The 21,186-nt window shown below is 38.0% G+C and overlaps 1 protein-coding gene and 1 long non-coding RNA gene across 2 annotated transcripts in view; both read right to left on the reverse strand.

Moving 5' to 3' along the window:
* Positions 1-4,905, reverse strand: part of LOC131611853 (glycine-rich protein DOT1-like) — an 87,263-nt gene extending 82,358 nt beyond the window's left edge. Inside the window, exon 1 of the mRNA XM_058883699.1 lies at positions 4,582-4,905. Within this exon, the coding sequence (XP_058739682.1) occupies positions 4,582-4,699 (118 nt within the window). The 5' untranslated portion in view covers positions 4,700-4,905. The remainder of the gene's footprint in view (positions 1-4,581) is intronic.
* A 3,036-nt stretch (positions 4,906-7,941) lies between these two features.
* LOC131611854 (uncharacterized) lies at positions 7,942-10,237 on the reverse strand. Its single transcript, XR_009287202.1, has 3 exons — positions 10,036-10,237; positions 8,356-8,440; positions 7,942-8,250 (listed from the first exon to the last, which is right to left on the reverse strand). It is a non-coding gene; the product is annotated as an uncharacterized LOC131611854 (long non-coding RNA).
* Between the last annotated feature and the right edge of the window lie 10,949 nt (positions 10,238-21,186).

The following is a 21,186-nucleotide window of genomic DNA, read 5'->3' on the forward strand; positions in this document are numbered from 1 at the left end:
CAACTATCCGTTTCGACATTATCCTAACTTTCAGAATGTTACTACGGTTTTGGAGATGACTTCCATAGCAACCTACCATAGGGATGCAAGAGAATCAACCATTGATAGTTGATCAACCCTCCAATGACCATATCTGATATGCACAAAGTACAGACCTCTTGTCTTACTACGAGATGTTTGGATGCCATTTTTCTGCACCTATAAAAGAGATTCCCTCTAATAGGTATCTGAAGCAGATTTCAATGAACATGGAATTAACTAGCCGTTACTCGTTATGATTAGACTGTTCAGACTAAGTCTACTTCTTTACTACACACGGAGCCATGCCATTCCTTGCACTACAATTGACTATGTGAGGACACCATATAAAAGAGTCCAAGCAATACAGAGAAGCTTCACGAAAATACCAGGAAACCTTAATCCTTTGATTTTTGAAATGTATTTCCTCATTACTTCAGCTGAAATATCCATCCTAGGCAATTTGGATGACATTCCGAAGTTCAGACACACATACTATCGGTTAATGTGTCTCTAATGCTCACCACCCTTTGGAAGACTTTACTAATAAAACAGGAGTTCCATGCTCTCATAGACTTGATCATTGAACCGCATTTGAGTAAGCAACCTCCATTATATTCTTGAAAAGATCTACCAGGCACATTTGATAAAATTAATTCTCAGAAAGCAGGTGTCAGGATATTATGTCTGACACTTCCTTCAAGTTCTTCTAGCTTCAGATTGAGGACTCTTCCTTAATAATTGCTAAGAAATACTTGAGAATTGTACAACAATCTCAGATCCCGGGTACTGTAAGAACAAGATAAATAGAATCTGTTTCACGACCATAACCAAGATTCCATCAAACATGTTCTTTTGATCAAAGGGATCCTCCAGACATGAGCTCATCTTTCATTAGGGCTCTGGTGGAGATGCCTTTATAAGTTATTCTCAAGAGCTTGACAATTGTACTTCCATATACCTTGGCCAGAAATAAACTAACACAGAGGTAGACATACTATTGATCGTGTCCTGATCAACCTGCATAAATCAAATGTCTCCTCTTCTAGATCAGGAAGGTTCCAAACAAAACTATTTATAGCATTTTGTTTAGCACCCACAACATTCTCTCTTCAACTGGTAGCTGCATACCTGCTGAAATAATGTTCTAACATCCCATAGAACATCAGTTCCTTCTTCTTGGGACATACATATGGGCTTAGTGCTAAGGATATTATTGTATCAACAACATCTCTTGATCATAACCAATACAGACGACCCAACTTCACCAAGAGTAGCCAGATTTAGGGTTACTTCCTAAAGGGGATCAAGAGTTATGAAAACTATATTCGAGACCAATATAACTAGGTTTAAACTTTATTCATGTTCCTTGAAGAGGCAACCATCATCCATACTAAAGTGCCTTTATGAGTGGACTTGAGATTTAGAACTCAAGTATCATTGGTCACTTTAATCAGTTGTCTGAACCAGCTTTGTTCATACCCTATCATGGGTGCAATTCCCGAGGAGATCAAACCCTAATGCTAAGAGAATCAGGTTTGAAAGAGATACCATACAAATTTTCTAAAAACAACTACAACATGTGTCGGCACATGTAAGTCATGTGTCGACCTGTATTAATGCATGTGTTAACATGTATCAGGTTATGTGTTGGCACATTCCAACAGAAGCTGCAGGCTTTAAAACTGTAGCACATGTGACGACCTGAAAATCGTTTGTGTCGATGCATAGAAGTAATTTCTTCGGTATGTGTCGACCTAAAATGATGTATGCGTTGACTCATGTAAACAGAAACTACAGGCTTTAATGCTACCATACATGTGTCAACCTATACCCTGTATGTGTCGACATGTACACTTGATTTTCGAGCAAAAATTGATTTTTCAAGCATGAAACCTGTTTTTGATGCTATGTAATCCATTTTTTATTCATGATATCTTTTTCAAACATGTTTTGGATGCATTCTAAGATCCGTAATGCATAGGCACACATAATGACTTGTAGGCAGCGTTCAATGTACATAAATGTTAAGGTTTTCCTAAGTTTTAACATCATGTAAAACATCTAATGGGCAAGTGCACTGACCCTCTTGACACAACACCAAACCCTTTTCAACAATTAGGACTGATTTGATTTTTTGGCTTTAATTGCATTTATGCCTGGCCCATTAATGAGACAGCCCAAATCAGCGTCCATCATGTTTACTCCATCATCTTCCTTATACTCCTTCCCTTTTAGCTGAACACATTTTCTGCTCCCCCTTTTCCACCCACATATCTCTCTTGATTAAACTTTTTCTTTTCTACATGCTCCCCTTTTGCTATTTTTGATTTCATTCATATTTTCGAAAAACTACATTTTCATTTTCCTTACCTGTAACCTCATAGACCACCGATGCCTTCGTTGACGTTTCATTATCCCTTTATTCTTGATTTTCATTATGAACTTCGATACAATCATCATTATTTTCTTCCTCATTATCCATACCAGCTTCTTCTCTAAACTAGTCGCTAAATATATCATTTGATTCTGATGAAGTGGAGGTAGTTTTTGCTTCTGTTGGTAAGCATATCCTCAATGGACCTTGTGGATCCTCCATAATTATTATCCTGAAGACTTCATTTTTAGATTTAGACATTAAAAGTTTTAGTTAAAACAACTGTGTATTTTGTTTTAACTTGAATGCGAGCAACATTCATCTTGCTTTCTTTTTTGATTTCATCATTTGTACACATATACATACCCAACGGTGACCTGATGAACTCGAAAAAATTTGGGTTCCATACATGACAGGGAACACACAACATCTCACCCATGACACCCTTTCATTATCTACGTCCTCTGATTTCCATGCATGTATCTTCTTAGACCATTGTCCCAGCCATGCATTACCACGTGCGACAAATGCTTCCAATTCACCTTCTTCACATTCCTCCATTAAACATAAGTTAGCCCCTTACAATGTAATTTAGGTTTTGAAATAGTATTTAGCGTTATAAATGTTCCACATCTTGTAAGTCATTTAGGACTCTTCCACAATCTTCGTGAAATCTTTTTTAAATATGTTGATATCATCTTTCTCTTTTAGTTTATATTTTTTTTCCTGAAAAACACTTTTGGATAACCTCCCCGAAGTTAATCAGGTGAGGCCTCCACATTTTGGTGCTATCGAAGCTATGTGCTGCTTGTATTTTTGGTGTGATGTTGTTGTATTGGTTGTCCCCTCCCTCCTTGGGAGGTTCTCCTTTTATACTCAACCTTCTCCCTCCTATTTCATGAAGTAGTGATCCTTCTAGTACAACATTAAAGAAGACGCCCTAACATTCGTCGTCACAATTATGAGGGTGTAACACTTCCCTCATTATTTTTTGTAACCTTCATGCAGCCTTTGGACTACCGTAATCATCTTACCGATTTGGTACTTCGGCCATCCGACTAGGCATGTCTCTCATTCCACCCGACTTCGTTCATCGGTCCTGGATTGGTGTATCCTTCCTTGCGTTCGACTTCATGTCCTGGCTCCAAGAAGGTGTATCATTCTTCGCATCCAGCTTTATATCCCGACTCCGACCCCTTCACACATAGCGCTTATTTGCCTGTGACTCTGATTTATTCAGAGTATATCTCCATCCGAATTACAAACCGCCTTTAAGAATTTTAGGGTGTACATATTTCAAATGTGCAAAGAGAGCATAGGCTTTTAATCCTTTATTCAATTTCTCTTTGGTTTCCACATTTGGACCTATTTAGATTTTTTTTTTTTGGCTTTATACCACCGGTTTAGTCCGGTTCGGGGGCGAGTTCTGGCATCAAGTGGTTCCATCCCCCTCCTGATCGCAGTTGCGGGGGATCGAACCGTGGTTCTCCCTACCAAGTCCAGCACCAATCACCATTGAGCATTATTGTCGTCAAAACATGAGCATTATTATTATTCACGAAAGAGCACATTATGGATAACAACCAGTGCCGACTTGCATAACCGCACATCAAGATAAATAAAAGAGGAAAATTTAAACAACCCTATCCATCATTTCAACGAACCGTCAAATATTTCATATTTTTTTCTTTTCCTTTATAAAATGAGTATATTATTCGTAAACAAATTTTGATTCCAACCTTGATAAACAAGAAATATAATTTGGACAATATCAATTTGAGCTAGATTTTACTGATTATGCAAAATTATTTTCTTAGTATTATAAAAAATAAAAAAAACACCCCTTAATTATTACTAATTTTTACAATATCCCTTAACTAAATCTATTAATACATAACTAACTGAAATATGAACAAAGTAATAATTATGTACATACAATATATAAGTACAACCCAAAAAGAAACGAAAAGAATATGAGAAGCTTAAATACTCAAGACTAATGCATAAAACTATGGAGTTTAATTAACACGCACTAGCTCCTCCTCCCCCAGCACCACCTCCAGCTCCAACACCGCCGCCGTCAAATGCTCCCCCTGCACCTGCACCACCCATAATTCCACCCATTGTTCCATCATGCATTTGATGATGGTGGTTATGGAGGTTGTTATGATGGGCAAAACGTCCACCTCCACCGCCACTTCCATAGGCTGGCCGGTATCCCATTAATCGGCACAACAAACTCAGTATTGCAATTAAGACAAAAACAGAGACAGCTACTATGATAATGATCACAATTGTTTCCATCTCTCAAATATTATGGTATATGCAAAATAATAAATCCATCACCTTAAACATTTTTATAGTATTTGCATAGTTGCTGACTTTTCATCGTATATAAATCTTTGTTTAACTTGTCAACACGCGGAGGTTTTGGCATGTTACACTTAGTTCATTGTGTAAGACAAGTAACTTAAATGAGCACACGTTGCGTAATGGTTTTGGAGTGTGTGTATATATACTATCAAACTTGACCATGTCACCGTGACTTGATCTTATGTGGTCAAACTTTGATACGAACAAGTCCATGTTATCGTCTTTTAATTCTTGTACTGGTGTAGTAGTTATTGATTTAATAAAAGAGTGGTGCTATGTGTACACCATATTATGTTACAATGTATTTACACCGTAAAATTTTCTAATCATTTTAAGTTTGGCACAAAATTCAAAGCATGTAAAGAATTATAAAAAAAAACAAAAGTATACATAACCGTATTTATATACGGTGTTGATGTAAACTCAGGTGTATGCTTAACATTTCTCTTAATAAAATTGATATAAATATTTGAAACAAAAGTTTAATACTTATCATATATATCTATGTTAAACAAATATTGAGGTACTTTTCAAGTTTTGGCCCAGTTTCCAATTTAGTTAACTGGTTCAAATAAAACTCATTATTTAAATTGAGAGTTCACGTGAAGTGTCACACTTTGCTGCAAATTGGATATGAATGAAAAAATAGTTATTATTACTTCTTCGCAATATTCAAATATAGAAGATTTGAAGCTCCGCTCTAAGGGTTTTTTCTGATTATTGACCCATTGCAATGCATAGATTTAACATCTTTCAATAGGTCACTCGTGAACATTACACAATTTTTTTGCACAGACAATTATTTGTGCATATCTAACAGAAATTTAATGAGATACAAATGAATCAACTCTCGATAATTAAAAGAGACGCGTTGTGCATAAAATTAACACATGCCGAATATGAATATAGAGAAATTTGCATGATAGATTGATAATGAATTTAGGTGACACACCTTTAACAGTTAGAGATATGCGTGCAAAGCTCTTATTACCAGGGAAAATGCTGGCGCAATATGATTTCATTGGATAGAGGGTTCTAAGAATTTCAATTTTATAACTAGGATGATATGTGTAAGGTGGTCCATGGGATCCAATAACACTATGAGTGCTAAGAGTATTAAAATGAAAAGAAAAAAATTTAATTCATATACATGCCAACAAACGCACACTCAAATTTGGATTTAACTTATTTATTTATCCCAAGAATATTGGAGACATCAAACATTCTTCAAAATTGCAAGTATAACGGAACGCGCTTTCGTATGATAACTCAAAATTCATATACTTCCTCCGTCTCAAAATATAAGAGAAAAAATATGCATTTTTTTGTCCTAAAATATAAGAGAAAAAATACATTTTTCTTGTCCCAAAATATAAGAGAAAAAAATTATCTTTTATATTTTCAAGATAAAATTAAATGTAAATTGCATTTGATTTACATTCTCTCTCATCTTTTCTATAACCAACAACCAATCACATTTGTTTTTACATCTTTTTAAGCATTTTGTTTCATTAAACCCACAAATTAAATGATCATGTTTATATTCTTCTTAACAAGTGTGTTTTTTGTTTTTCCTCTTATAGTACATACTATTTTACTCTCTTTTTATAAAATTTTTATTTATAAAATAATAAGAAAATATTAATTTAAAAAAGGCAAAACTTTGTGCTCAATATGTTTCGGAACAGAAAAATCCATTCTTCACATGTACTTAAAATATTCTATAGTCGAGAGTGTTTGGGAGGATATTTATGCCTGACTTGATCGGTAAAGGATTGTGGAGGAGGATTCGGCGATGATTGACATTAGAAACTTTTGGGCTTCATTGCAAGCCAAGGTAAAGTCAAAATTGCCCGTGTTGATTTGATTGTCTATTTGTTGGTTAATTTGGCTCAGTAGAAATGAGATTCTTTTTCGAGGAAGTCATAAGGGAGTTGTGGACATTGTCATGTTTGTGAAGTTTTAGACTTGGGATTGATTTCCTGCTAGATCCAAGGGAACTGTTGCACTTAGTTTGAAGGATTGGGCCACTAAGTTGTACTATTTATCTAAATTGTTTTTGTTTTTAGTTGTTTTTTTTAAGAGATTTTGCTCTGCCGTTTAGACGGTTTAGGCGAGTTCAGTACCCTTGTACTCATTTTAATTTATTTCTCTTTGCTTATGTAAAAATTTCATGGTATATATACTACTCTATATCATTCATGCGATAAGCAATAAAAACAATGAATTATAATAATAACATTGTAAGCATTTACTCTAACCAATACATTGTAATCTATAAAATAATGAATAGAAAAGAATTACACTAGCCAACCTAATTCCTTGCAACATAATCATATCCTTGAGCTATAAGCACTCTATGTTCATCTTGAACTTCTTCAAATGGTACATGCACGGGCAACCTATGTTTTTCTAAAATGAACATATCTAAATTATGGATTCAACGCGGGAAATCATAAAATAAATAGTAGTAAATTAGGGTTTCTACGAGGAAGTATGATGGTTTAAAAGAATTTAGGATTTTAGGAGACCAACCATCAAAATTGACATGTCTCAACGAAGTCGTGTTTAAAATGCCTTATTGTCATATGCCAACAAGGATGCCTTAGCCAAATCTTGTTGAAGACTTCGAAAATGCCAAATGATTTTGAACAAATCACATTGAAGACAAAGATACCTCAAATCGTGTAACATAAATATAGTATTGAAGAAGTATTTAAAGGAACTCATGTTTTCAAAGAAATAAAAGTTGTAAGTCTGATTCCAAACCTTCAGGGCCCGTTTGGTGCGCAGGATAAAGATAGGATAGAATATCTATATCATATCCTATCTCAATCACTACAAAAAACGTGCCCGAATAGCGGGGGTTATTTTACCAATTTGCGGGGGATTTTGACCTCCGCAAAATGTTTTGCGGGAGTTTGAAAAACCGCCATTTATACGATTCCCACAATTTATCTGCAGGAATTTTTAGTGACTGCTGGTATCATGAAAAATAAACCGAGGAGGTTGCTTTATGGAGGTTCTAAACCCCCGCAAAATGTTTAAAAAATGCAAAAAAAAAAAAAATCATGGCAGTAAAACTTTTAAAAAGATAGAATAATTATATTAATAACAAAATAAGTAAAAAAAGATAAAATACAAAATTTTTCTTATACAAAATACTTCATAACTTTGACAAAACTAGCCAATTACACTAAAATAATAAAGATAAAAATTGTCTAACTTCTAATTCAACATCTAACTAGCTAATCAACTATTGAAGAGACCGCGACAAGTAGCTAAGAGATCTCCCTATCCTCTCTAAGAACAGACTCCAATTTTTCAAATATTACTTCAATGAAAATCAGGAGTATTGATTTGCAAAAAAAACATACAAATCCTCACCAACCAAGTACAATGTGAGTCTTGTAGCACTTGGATTTATTTTGAGATGCTTTATATTCCTGAGTAAAAAGTTACCAAAACCTTAATCTTCACCACTATCCATGAGTCACAAAATGGAGGAAAAAAACTAATTCATTAATGTGGTCAAACAATCCAAAGAACAGAGCAACATACAGGGAATGAATTCTTAATGAAGTTACCTCTTTAATGTTCAAATGACTTGTCGAAAAGCTTCATCCACCACCAACAGCAACAATAATTATATATCTCTAGTCTCTAGTAATCCTACAAGTACGAAATGACAACAAATTTAACTTAATTATATAAACTATGCAAACCAAAAACAACCAAATATAGTAACCGCATAATATAAAACATGGTTCAAATTATACCATACATATGTAGTTACATGGTTCAAAGTATACCATACATATGTAGTTACTTCATGCCATGAGAAAATCTTTAATGTAGGGAAAAGGATTCATGCTAGACAAATACCATATTAATTACTATGAGCTACATATGCAGCAATTAATGTAAATGGCATGTTGTATAAATTGTATCAGTGTGTTATAGACTTAGACTCCTCTTAGTGTAGAATTTCTCACTCCAATTCTCAAAGAAGACAACTGCAACATATAGAAAATCAACCATATAAAAAAGTCACAACTATCATTTCATTATAAAGTAGAATTGAAATATTATCCAAACACAAAAACCGCAAATCTAGGCAAACTGCAACTCAGTTAGAATTTACATAATGCAAACAAAATTATATTCTGTGTTCCTGACCAAAATTCTTCACAACCATGAAGGATCAATCATAAAGTTATCTTCCTAGATTTTCCTTCTGTATTAATTTTGCAAAATACAGCTCACTGTAAAAAGGTCTTTGTATTTGGGACAATCAACAAGGTAACTTTATTCTCATCATTAAGAGCTTTCACCAATTCGACATAATCAGGTTGTTCACAATCTTTAGATAGAATGCATAGCTGTGTGGAATGCTTCTAAAGCGCTTTAGTACTTTTATGAAAACTTGTGCAAGGACACAATAAGCCTTTAACTTTCATTGGCTCCCTGATATTCTAAGTTCAACAACAATTGACTCAGCTGGAAAAATGACTTCTTCATATACATTCTATTAATTTGGTAACCACTAGGTATTATGTAAATGTAGATAAGATAGTAGTTTATGAGAAACAAAGAAACTTTATATAATGATGTCAAAATGCAGCTCCATGAAAATTTCAAACATGTAGATATCATCAATCTTGAAATAAGTAATTATATTTCATATTAAATCATATAATTCGCAACTAAATACTTTATCACCTAAGCTAACTTATTTGACAGAATCCTCCCATTAAAAAATCTAACATGTGTAAATAATATCAATTGAAGCCTTTCTATGTTAGAGTAATACACTTACTCAATATTCTCTTAGAATTAATTAGATTAGACAAAATACATCAATCTGATAATATTTTTCATGATTCTAAAATTCCTATACATGTAGAAATGAATGAAACACATTTTTCAAACTACCCTTAATGTAGAGGGATATCATATTTCACTTATCTTGAACCCTAATTCAAATCTCGAATATTTTTCTCAGTGAAATTGAATCTTATTACCATTTTATATTATTACGATTGAGAGAGGGGAATCTCACATATAACCTGTCTCAAACTCTAAGTCAAATCTCGAATCTTTTTCTCAATAAAATTGAATCTTATTACAATTTCATATTATTTGCGATTGAGAGAGGGGAGACAGGGTCTGATTTAAGCATTATGAGAGTTTTGAAATCAAGGGTTCAAGATCTGAGATAAACCCTAAATTTCTATCAGCAAAGAGATAAAGATGGAAAGACTAACCTTAACACGGACTACAGCCGGTAACAAGCGAATATCAGCCGGTGAGAAGTTGACGCAACCGAAGGAAAAGCAAAGCGGCAAGATGCGATTGCAAGTGAGAAGAAAGGGTTTGTTTGTTCTGACAGACCGATACACTAGTACTAACATGCTAATATTAAATATATTTTATTGATTTTCCAGTAATTTAATGGTTTTGGAGGTGGAGATGAGAGAAAAAGAAGAGAGAAAGTGAAACGTTGTTTTTGTTCTTAATCAATTAAAAATAATTTTTACTTTTATTTATAAAAATATAAACAAAACACACTCAATAAACCTATAAAATACCCGGAGAAATGTGAGAAAATTGCATCAAGTTACGGGGGTTTAAAACCGCCCATATATTTCGCCAAAAAACATAGTTTGTCAACTTTTGTTCTAAATTTTGGGAGTTATTGGAAACCCCCTTAAAATAACCGCCGTAATTAGGCGTATTTTTTGTAGTGAATCCAGTGTTTGCTGACACAACAGGATAGGATAAGTTAATTTTAAAACTTATCATATCCTACCTCACTAGTTCAAATTGTTATCCTGAATATGAGCTGGGTTAGAATCCGACAGGATGGATAAAAAATGATTTATTAATTTACCTCTATAAAATATAATTTAAAATAAAAAATTAAATATGACAAAATATAAATAAAAATTAATTTGATATTAAATTAAAAATATTAATAATTAATTTAATAAAATAAAAAAACTAGAATATTTAAAAATAAAATAATTGTTAAAATTTTAAAAATATAAATATAAATTTTATTTTTTATCAAATTAAATATATGTTCTTGCAAGGGTAATTTTGTCATATATATATATGGGGATGACTCAAGTGAGAACACTTGGTTATTATGAGAAATGAGAACAATGAATCATGACCATTAAATTTTGATTTTGTTGATTTTAATGAACTGGATTGGTTTCTATTTCTATGATCCTTAATATTTATTTTAAATCAATATAGAAAGAGAAACCAATCAAATCCATTAAAATCAACAAAATCAAAATTTAATGGTCGTGATTCATTGTTCTCATTTCTCATAATAACCAAGTGTTTTCACTTGAGTCGTCCCCTATATATATATATATATATATATATATATATATATATATATATATATATATATATATATATATATATATATATATATATATATATATATATATATATATATATATATATATATATATATATATATATATATATATATATATATATATATATATCACGAGAATTCATGATCTTTTTCAAGAAAAATTGAAACTATTTACTCAATAGTGTCAATGAATTTTTTTAATTATAATTTTTTTTACCAATTTATAAATTTTAAAATATTTTACAAAATAATTTTTTAAAAATATAATTGTTTTACAAGGATATATATATATATATATATATATATATATATATATATATATATATATATATATATATATATATATATATATATATATATATATATATATATATATATATATATATATATATACACTATGTCAACCAAACACATAATAGGATAAGTCTTATCATGTCTGTATCATATCCTATCCTTATCCTGCTTGATATCCTATCATGTACCTATCATATGTTGCGCACCAAACGGGCCCTCAAAATCAAAGATGACAACCTTGAAAGTCAAAGATGTCAAACTGAACAAATCGAAATGTTTTCACATGGTGGGGGTTTGAAAAATATCATGCCCTTAATTTGGAAAACTAAAACTTGTTAAAAATAAATACTTGCATCGAAACAAACATAAATCCATATTCTTATAAACAACTAATAAGGAAAGAGAAAATTTGAAATTTATTTAAAATTTAATTTTTATTTTAATTGAATTCATAGGGTAGTTGTGATATTGAAGATGAGAGAAAATTATATTTCTATTATTTAATTATTTATAAAATTGTGATTGATAGTAGATATTTTCCCTTGATGGAAAACTAAAAGTATTCACATGGGAGAGGTTAGTTTAGGACCCATTACAACCCAAAATTGATAGTGCAAGCCAGTATTCCACATGGTCCAAAGAAGAATGGTTGTTAAATGTGTTTATATATATATATATATATATATATATATATATATATATATATATATATATATATATATATATATATATATATATATATATATATATATATATATATATATATATATATATATATATAAAATGGTGTTGACATGATTATTTGTTTTTGTCATTTTTCTTTAAAACAGATTTACAAAGCTTGTTTTAAAAAGCGTTTGTTCTTTTTAAAAGCATTTTTATGAAAATTGTTTTAAAACTAAGAAATTATTTTGTAATTATCTTTTAATGAATTTACCATATTTATTTAATGAAAGCTGTGTAATTCTTTTTCCTCTGTATTTTTTGACATCTTATACTCAAAAAGCATTCTTGAAGAAATGTTGTTAAACTTTAAATAAACGCAGTAAAAATTATTGTATATTTAATATCTAAATTCAACTTTAATCCAATAAAACTGGATAACAACAAATTTCATTCAAAATTACTTTAAAACATTCTTACACTACCGAATTATTATGAAATTTTAGGCTATGTTTGAGAGTTTGGAGGAAAGGGAAGGGGAAGACTTTCAAAATTGAAATTTTAAAAAATATAGAAAAATATTTGACATTTTTTAAAAAAATGATTTTGTTTAAAATGATAAAAGAGTCATTATGATTACTAAATTTTTAATTTTTCAGAATACTATAACAACCTAAAAAATATTTGAAAAATTTATGTAAGCCCTTTAAAACCCCTCAAAACCCTCATTCAATACAATTTTTGAGTTTCCCATTTTATGGGTTTTTGGTGTTATAAATAAACTCAAACCCTCCTACCTAAAATCTTTTTATATTTTTCACGTAATTCTTCCTATTTTCCAAAGTCCTCCCCTTCCTTCCCCTCCAAACTCCCAAACAGAGACTAAGAAAACTATAATATTACATCGACTTGAATACAAGTACAAGTACAACACAATTTATGCCACCTAAGGAAAAGGATAAAACTAGGAAGATTACAAACTATTTACAAAACATTACTACACCATTAAGGTTGCATGTCATTAACTTACTCCAACATTAATCTCAGCAGCCACCCCCGCCACCTCCACACCCTCCGCCACCGCCTCCACACCCTCCGCCACCGCCTCCATGTCCACCATGTCCGCCTCCATCATGATGACCACCATGATGATTTCCAGCTGAAGTTGTGTAAACCGGAGTCATAAAAACCATGTTACCATCTCTAGCACCACCTTTAAACTTTTTCGTCTTTTCTGGTCCAGAGCAAAGATTTCCCATATCTATATATGTTGTTGGCTTTTAATTTTAAGTTTTTGTTTCCTATACAGTTTTATCCTTCTTAATTTATAGGCAATGTTTTGGTGATAATATTTCTTTATAGTCAACGTCTTTATCTCCACGAAAAGTATGGAAAGAATCTTGTATGCCATATGACTTTGTCATGCGCTATTTAATATGGGAAGAATCTTGTATGCCATATGAATTTGTAAGTCAATAATAGAGAAAATGCTACCAACTAATTTCTTCATGACAATGATGATTCCAACTCATAGGAATTTTTTTTTTTTTTAAGTTTGAGAATTAATTAACAGTGCGTTTCTATCAAATTTTTAGCTTCAAATTAAAGTATTAATAATTGACTAGTACTTTAGACACGAATTCTCAATTATTAGAACTCCTTTCTTTAAAATTATAGTGGAAAAAAAAATCAATTTTTAGGGCTATGAAAGTGATAGTGAAATTAGTCATTTAAATTAATCTATTTAAATTAATCTTTTTATGATTGAATATCGAATTTTCAAAAAAGAAATATGATAATTCCAATTAATTTATAAATAATACAATAAAAGTTTGTATTTAATATCTTAATTATTTAAATTTCACAAAACAAGGTCTTAGGAAATGTAAAAGGATTTAGTAACAACAAATATGTAAAAGGATTTGTATATGTTATCGACAAAACTTAAGAGCTAAGATACAAGAAAAGATGACGTTCTAAGCTTATGCGTGTATGTTTCCGAAAAGTTTGAATTTTGTAATGCTTACTTTAAACATATGTATAGAATTTTGATTGGTATTTTGGGAGGATTATGTAGTTGGCCCACCGACTTAATGATAGGACTAAGTTGAATAGTCTTTTTTTTCAACTATAAACACTAATTTATTTATTTTTTTTACAAAAACAAAGTTAACTTTTTTCATTAATTAAATAAGAGAAAATATAAGGAGGAATCTCATAAAACAACATGCGCCGAGTCTAAAAATTGGTCGCCTTAGCTAAAGTATGAGCAACCAAGTTTGCTTGACGTTTTATAAACTTTATTTCAAAGTGGGGAAAATCCAGTAACAACAAATTAATAGAAGAAATGATAAAGTTAAACTCTGAAAAATGTTTGTTTGTTTGTATTTTTTTATGGACAATGTAAACATTCACATTCTAGCATTAGGTGTTACGGCTTATGCATTACCAGTTGATCGTACCTGATCAGGAGAATCGTCAAGGCGCAATATCTGGCTTGAAGAGCAAGATGGGGGGGTACCTGCAAGGTTTTCCGATGCTTAAGTCAGTAGCTATCAGAGAATGAGGTTTAGAGTTAAGAATAGAATACCTGACCCTCTAGTGAAAGAGGGTATTTATAGCCCCCAGCGCTGGGCCAAGGTTCCCTAATTGGGCCAAATCCAACTGGAGACCCACGTGCTAGGGAACTGCCAGAACGTCCCATGCTAGGGCTGAGTCAGCAGGAGACTCACGTTCCGGATGATCATAGCGTAGGGTTCGGAGGTGGTTGACCGAATCCCTCGCTGCGTGACGCGTGGTCTTCGTGCGTGGATAACTCCTTGACGGTTATCCAGTAAGTGGGCCCAAAGGTTTGGGCCTGCTCGGCCAGAGTCTTCGCGAAGGGCAGCCCTTATCTGTTGTCCAGTAATTGGGCCCAAGGGAATTGGGCCTGCTCGGCTGGTAACAAGGGTTGGGCCTGCTCGGCCCAGACCAGAACAGGAGCCCCCCAAGTCATTAGCCTTATAAGGGTGATGACTTTAACGAGGAGGTTTAGCCGAGCACGGGCAACGATTCCAAGTCCTGGGTTCCTCAAGGGCTTTGTCGGCTGTTGTCCTCGGTTTTTAACCTTATTGGTTGTCGCTTGTCAGCGTGATTGACAGGTGTCAGCTGTACAGGCTGTAATCATTACTGCGCCGTTTCTAGGGGTGAAAGTAGACGGCGTCTTTTGGAGTTCTCAAGATCTTTGGGACGCGTGGCAGCTTTTCGTGGAGGGAGCCGTCTTTGGGGTGTAGGCAATGATGGCGTCTCCTAGGCTGCCTAGGCCATCATGACACCCTTTGGCCTTCTTTCCCTATATAAGGAGTGAGGAGGTCACTCATTTGGCACTTAACATTTTCCAAGCCTTCAAGATCCGCTCACTGCTCTCCTCCTCGTCTCGTTCATATCTTCTTCGCTTTCTCCAAGTAAGTTCCTCGTCTCCTTCATGTTTTTATTTAAGTTTTATGTGTTAGTTTTGAGTGAGGTGGGGACGATTCATGAGTATGACGAGCAACGTTTATGAATTAACCGAGTAATCCTAGAAGATAAGCGTTTCTCCCATGCGTTTGCCGAGCGAGTTTTGAGTGAACGGAGCTAGAACGTTTGAATGAGACGTCCAGCCTTTAGGATTACTAGGGAGTAGGATGAATGCCACGAGCAGTGGAGGTTGCATGTCTCGGTGATGACATGGATTTGCCGACCTCCGCTGCGTGTGACGACTATGCTCTGAGGGCACTTTAGCTCGTCGGCCCTTTTCCTCGCCCTTTCACTTGACCTGCGGTGGAAGGGTGGATTTGACCAGTCGAATTCACGGTTTCCTCTGCTTTTCAGGTAAATGGCCGACGAGAACAAGGATGATGTTGTCTTCGATATTTCAGATGGGGACGAAGCCGTTGGCTCGCAAGAGGACATTCCCGTTGTCGAGACCTCCCCTCGGGCACTTGAAGAATGGGTGGCTGTTGCCCCGAGGATGATCGCATCGCGCTTCACAACGCGTCCTAAGGAAGCTTTTAATGTGATCGAGGATCTTGACCAGGATGAGGAGCCTTCTTGGGGCGCCTTTGTGCCTAAACCTCACCAGAGGATCTGCTCGAAATTCTCTGGTCCTCGTTTCGCAATGTATGAGTTCGTCTTTAAGGAGGCTGGACTCCGTCTCCCCTTCACTCTCTTGCAACGGAGTGTCTTCAGTTGGCTGCGCTTGTGCCCGTCTCAGTTTCACCCCAACGCTTTAGCGTTCTTAAGAGCTTTTGAAATCGTATGTGGGTACTTGGAGGTGGAAGCGACCCTGCCTCTTTTCTTCAGAGTGTTTCACTTGCAGAGGTTGCGTGATCGGGACGGCAAGTGGAGTTGGGTGTCGTTTAAGCAGCCGAAGAAGCTGTTCGCCATTTACCAGGACTCTATCAAGCATTTCAAGAGTCGATACTTTCTGGTTAAGCCACTTACCCCCGACGCCGAGAACCACTTGTTCGAGGAGCGCGAGTATATCGAGGATGGGGTGAGGAAGGTGGGTCCGTCTGCCCGGTTCCCGTTGGAGTGGCAGTCCGACCACTTCGAGCGGGGGACTGATTATTTCATCTTCCGTGACGAGGACCTCAATGAGCGTGATACTGGGGGGTATCAACGGCTCGCTTCCTACGTGGACGGGTTTAGGCCGGCCATATGTACGTATCCCAACGGGGATCCCCTATTCGAGGAAGATGGAAGTCCCATGCTGGAGCCTCGGCACATCAACACCAAAGCTGTCCTCGAGTGCGGTAGTTACGGGGATGCTATGATTTTGTTAGGTGAGCTAGCTATTATTTGTTTAAACAATATCTTTTTGGTTCTAACTCCTTATTTTGCAGGAAAAATGGCCGACTTGCATGACAAAGTTACGAAGATGCGGGCCAAGAACAAGGGGGCCATCAAAGTGTCCGTGAAACGATCGCGGGTTGAGGAGGTCAAGGCGGCTGCCGCGAATGCCCCCGACAGTGGCTCTCCTTCGTCGGTTGGGACGTCCTCGCGTGGTTCTCCAGCCGGAAAGAAGCAAAAGAATGACGGGACCGCGGAGCTTCGTCCTCTTATCATTGACAACCCCTCCGAGGAGGACATAGTGCTGCCCTCTTGTACTCTGCATAGGGGAATCTTTTCAAGGAAGATTGTGCTCCTCGAGCGCGAGGAGGTGAGGCACATCGTCAGGCGGGACCAGGTGGCTCGAGACAAGGATTTGTCCGAGGACCTCGAAGGGATGATGAGGGTGGCTGCCTTGGCCTTGGCTCTTAATGCTCAGAAAGTCTGTCCTCAGAAGGACTACGATGCTCTCCAGATCAAATACGACGAGCTAGAGCACGATTTCGAACAGTACAAGGACAAGTATGAGGTCCAGAGCGGCATAGTGGAGGATCTCGTTAAAGAGCGTAATAAGGTTGCGGACTTGGAGGCCGAGGGGAAAAGGCTCCGTGAGAGAGTTGCTGAGTTGGAGAGGGCTCATCTCCCTTCGGCCGAGGAGGATGACGATGAGAAGGCCTTGGTGACGCGTTCTCAGCTTTTGGGCAAGGTTCGGGAGCTGGAGATCGACTGTGTTGCTACCTTGGGGGTCGGTTTTAAAGCTGCAGTGGATCAGCTGAAAGTCCTCAACCCGCGCCTGGTGACGAAGGGCATTGGTCCATATCACAAGGTCGTGGACGGGCGGATTGAATCAAATCCGGAGTTCGAGGACTGGGAAGACGAGCAGGAGCCCCAGGGCGAGGACAACGGTGCCGAGGACGAAGATGGCGATGTTTGACCAGTCTTTTATTATTGTGGCCTGCGTGCCGATGTTTTATGGCCTGTGTGCCAATATTTTGTGGCATGCGCGCCAAGGTAGCTAGTTGGGCGATGCCCGGATAATTTTTGTAATATTTGGATATCTCCGGTCAATTTGGTCGGTTTTTAATATTCCGTTTTATGCTCCAATGTATTTGTGCTTATCTGACTTTGCCGTTAATATGCTTTATGTTTATGCTCGAATTATGTTTGTGCTCGACCGAGGTTTATGGCCCGGGCGTGTGGGGAACGGTCCGGGTGCGCAGAGCAGGTGTGCGCTATAAGCGAGCTCGAGGCCGCGGTCGGGGCCAGGTGCTCGCGGCGTGAACGATCCCATCGCGAGCTGGGGTTCTGCCGTGCAGGTACTTCCGCGGAGGGTCTGCGTGTAAGGCCCGCCGCGTAGTCGGCTTTGCCTCCTGGTAGGGTTATCCGACTGAAGTTGTCGTGGAGCATACGCGCTTGTACCATGGCGCGAGTCCTCGCCCAGCTTTCCTCGTGTTCGTCACGAGCGGCCGGGTAGCGTTAGGTTGTTTCTAACTGTAATAGCGTCTGAGTTTTTCAACATTCCAAGGTCGAGCTAGTTTTTCGCCGAGAAGGTTCTCGAAGTAATATGCACCGTTTTCGGTTTTATCATACACTCGGTATGGACCTTCCCAGTTTGGGGCTAGTTTGCCTTCGCGTGAATCTTTCATGTTCCTACGGAGCACTAAGTCTCCGACTTCGAAGGAGCGCTTGATAACTTTGGTGTCATGTCTTAACGCTATTTGTTGTTTCAATTTCGCTTCTCGCAGGGAGGATCCTGTTCGGATCTCCTCGACCATGTCGAGCTCTTCTCTCATAGCTTCGTCGTTGAGTTCTTCCTCGAGAGGTGACTCAGTCCGACGAGACGGTTCTCGGATCTCCACGGGGATCACGGCTTCGGTGCCATAGGTTAGCCTGAATGGTGTTTCGCCCGTGGTTGAATGTGGGGTCGTCCTGTATGCCCAGAGGACGCTGTGCAACTCTTCGACCCAGGCTTTTTTCGCTTCGCCCAGTCTTCTCTTCAACCCCCGAAGAATGACCCGGTTGGTGGCTTCAGCCTGTCCGTTGGTTTGGGGGTGCTCGACCGAAGTGAAGTGTTGCTTTGTCCTGAGTTTGGCCACGAATTCCTGGAATTTTCTGTCCGTGAACTGGGTGCCGTTGTCGGTTATTATCGCCTGTGGTACTCCGAATCGAGCGAGTATGTTCCTCTTGTAAAATCGGAGTACGTTTTGGGATGTGATTTTAGCGAGCGCTTCAGCTTCTATCCATTTTGTGAAGTAATCTACAGCGACCACCAGGTATTTGTTTTGGTAGGATCCGACCGGGAAAGGTCCGAGGAGGTCCATTCCCCACGTAGAGAAAGGCCAAGGTGAGGAGAGAGATTTGAGCTCGTTTGGTGGTGCCAAGTGCATGTCGGCGTGACGCTGGCATTTGTCGCATTTCTTGACGTACTCTTTGGCGTCCTGCTGCATGGTCGGCCAGTAATAGCCGGCTCTGAGGGCTTTCCTAGCTAGTGACCGCCCACCGAGGTGCTGGCCGTTGATTCCATCATGGAGCTCCTGGAGTACCTCTAGTGCGTGCGAGGCATCGATGCATTTAAGGAGGGGGATGGAGAAACCTCGTCGGTACAACTTGTTTTCGAGGATAGTGTATGAGCACGCTCGTCTCTTAATCTTTGAGACTTCTTTCGCGTCGGCGGGGAGCTCGTCTTTTGTGAGGAAGTTGTACACTGGGGTCATCCAGCATTGGTCGTCCCCGATGGCGAATATCTGTAGAGCTCGCGCGTTTTCGCCTACACTTGGTCTGGGCAGAATTTCTTGGATAACTGATTTGTTTCCCCCTTTCTTTCTCGTGCTCGCAAGTTTGGACAGTATGTCGGCGCGCGAGTTGTGTTCTCGGGGGATATGCTCGACTTCTGCTTTGGCGAATTTTTTCATCTTATCTCTGACGAGCGCGAGATATTCGGCAAGTACGTCGTTTTTGGCCTGGTATTCGCCGCTGATATGAGATGCGACGAGTTGGGAATCAGTGTAGATCTTGATCTCTCGTGCCCCTATGTCCTCGGCGAGTCTCAGTCCCGCGAGGAGGGCTTCATACTCGGCCTGGTTGTTCGACGTATTGAAGGAGAGGACTAAAGATACTTCTATGATAAGACCTTCGTTTTCCAAGATAATGCATGCCCCGCTGCCCGAGCTGCTTGACGCGCCATCTACGTAGATGGTCCACTTGTCTTTAACCATGTCGGGCGAGTCGGCGATAGAGGTCATCTCGGCCACGAAGTCCGCCAGTGCCTGTGCTTTCAGTGCCTTCCTGCTCTCATACTGTACGTCGAATTCTGAAAGCTCGAGGGACCACCTTAGCATTCTGCCGGCCATGTCTGGTCGGCTGAGGAGTTGCTTGATGGGTTGGTCCGTCCGAACAAAGATTGTGTGGGCGAGGAAGTAGTATCGTAGCCTTCTGGGCGCTATTACTAGGGCCATGGCGACTTTCTCGATCTATTGGTATCGCACCTCGGGTCCCTGTAGAGCTTTGCTGGTGAAGTACACGGGTTTTTGTCCGTCTACGGTTTCTCGGATCAGCGCCGCGCTGACGGCCTCGTTTGAAACGGCTAGGTAAAGGTACAGAGGCTCGTTGTCGTCTGGTCGAGAAAGGACGGGCGGTTCGGAAAGTACTTGCTTAAGGTGTGCAAGTGCTTGCTCGCATTCTTCGGACCATTCGAAGGCTGCTTCTTTACGTAGCAGTTTGAAGAAAGGGAGGGCGTGCTGGGCGGATTTCGCGACGAAACGTGAAAGTGCAGTGAGCATCCCGTTTAAGATTTGGATGGATTTTTTATTGTTGGGAGTAGGGAGTTCGGAGAATGCTCGGCATTTATCTGGGTTGGCTTCTATTCCTCGTTCGGTCAGATAGAAACCGAGGAATTTTCCTGCCCGGACGCCGAAGGTGCATTTCTCCGGGTTGAAGCGCATCTTGCAGGATCTGGCCTGCTCGAACACGCGCTCGAGATGGGAGGTGTGATCGGTGTCTTCTCGAGATTTGACGATCATATCGTCCATGTATACCTCGAGGGTGTCGCCGATCTCCCCACGAAACACTTTGTTCATCATCCGTTGATATGTGGATCCCGCGTTTTTGAGGCCGAAGGGCATTACGTTGTAGTAATAGTTGCCCGACTCGGTCATAAACGCTGTGTACTGTTTGTCGCTCCTCGCCATGGGGATCTGGTTGTAACCTGAATAAGCAT

The sequence above is a fragment of the Vicia villosa genome, linkage group LG6 (assembly GCF_029867415.1).
Source record: "Vicia villosa cultivar HV-30 ecotype Madison, WI linkage group LG6, Vvil1.0, whole genome shotgun sequence".
NCBI lineage: Eukaryota > Viridiplantae > Streptophyta > Magnoliopsida > Fabales > Fabaceae > Vicia > Vicia villosa.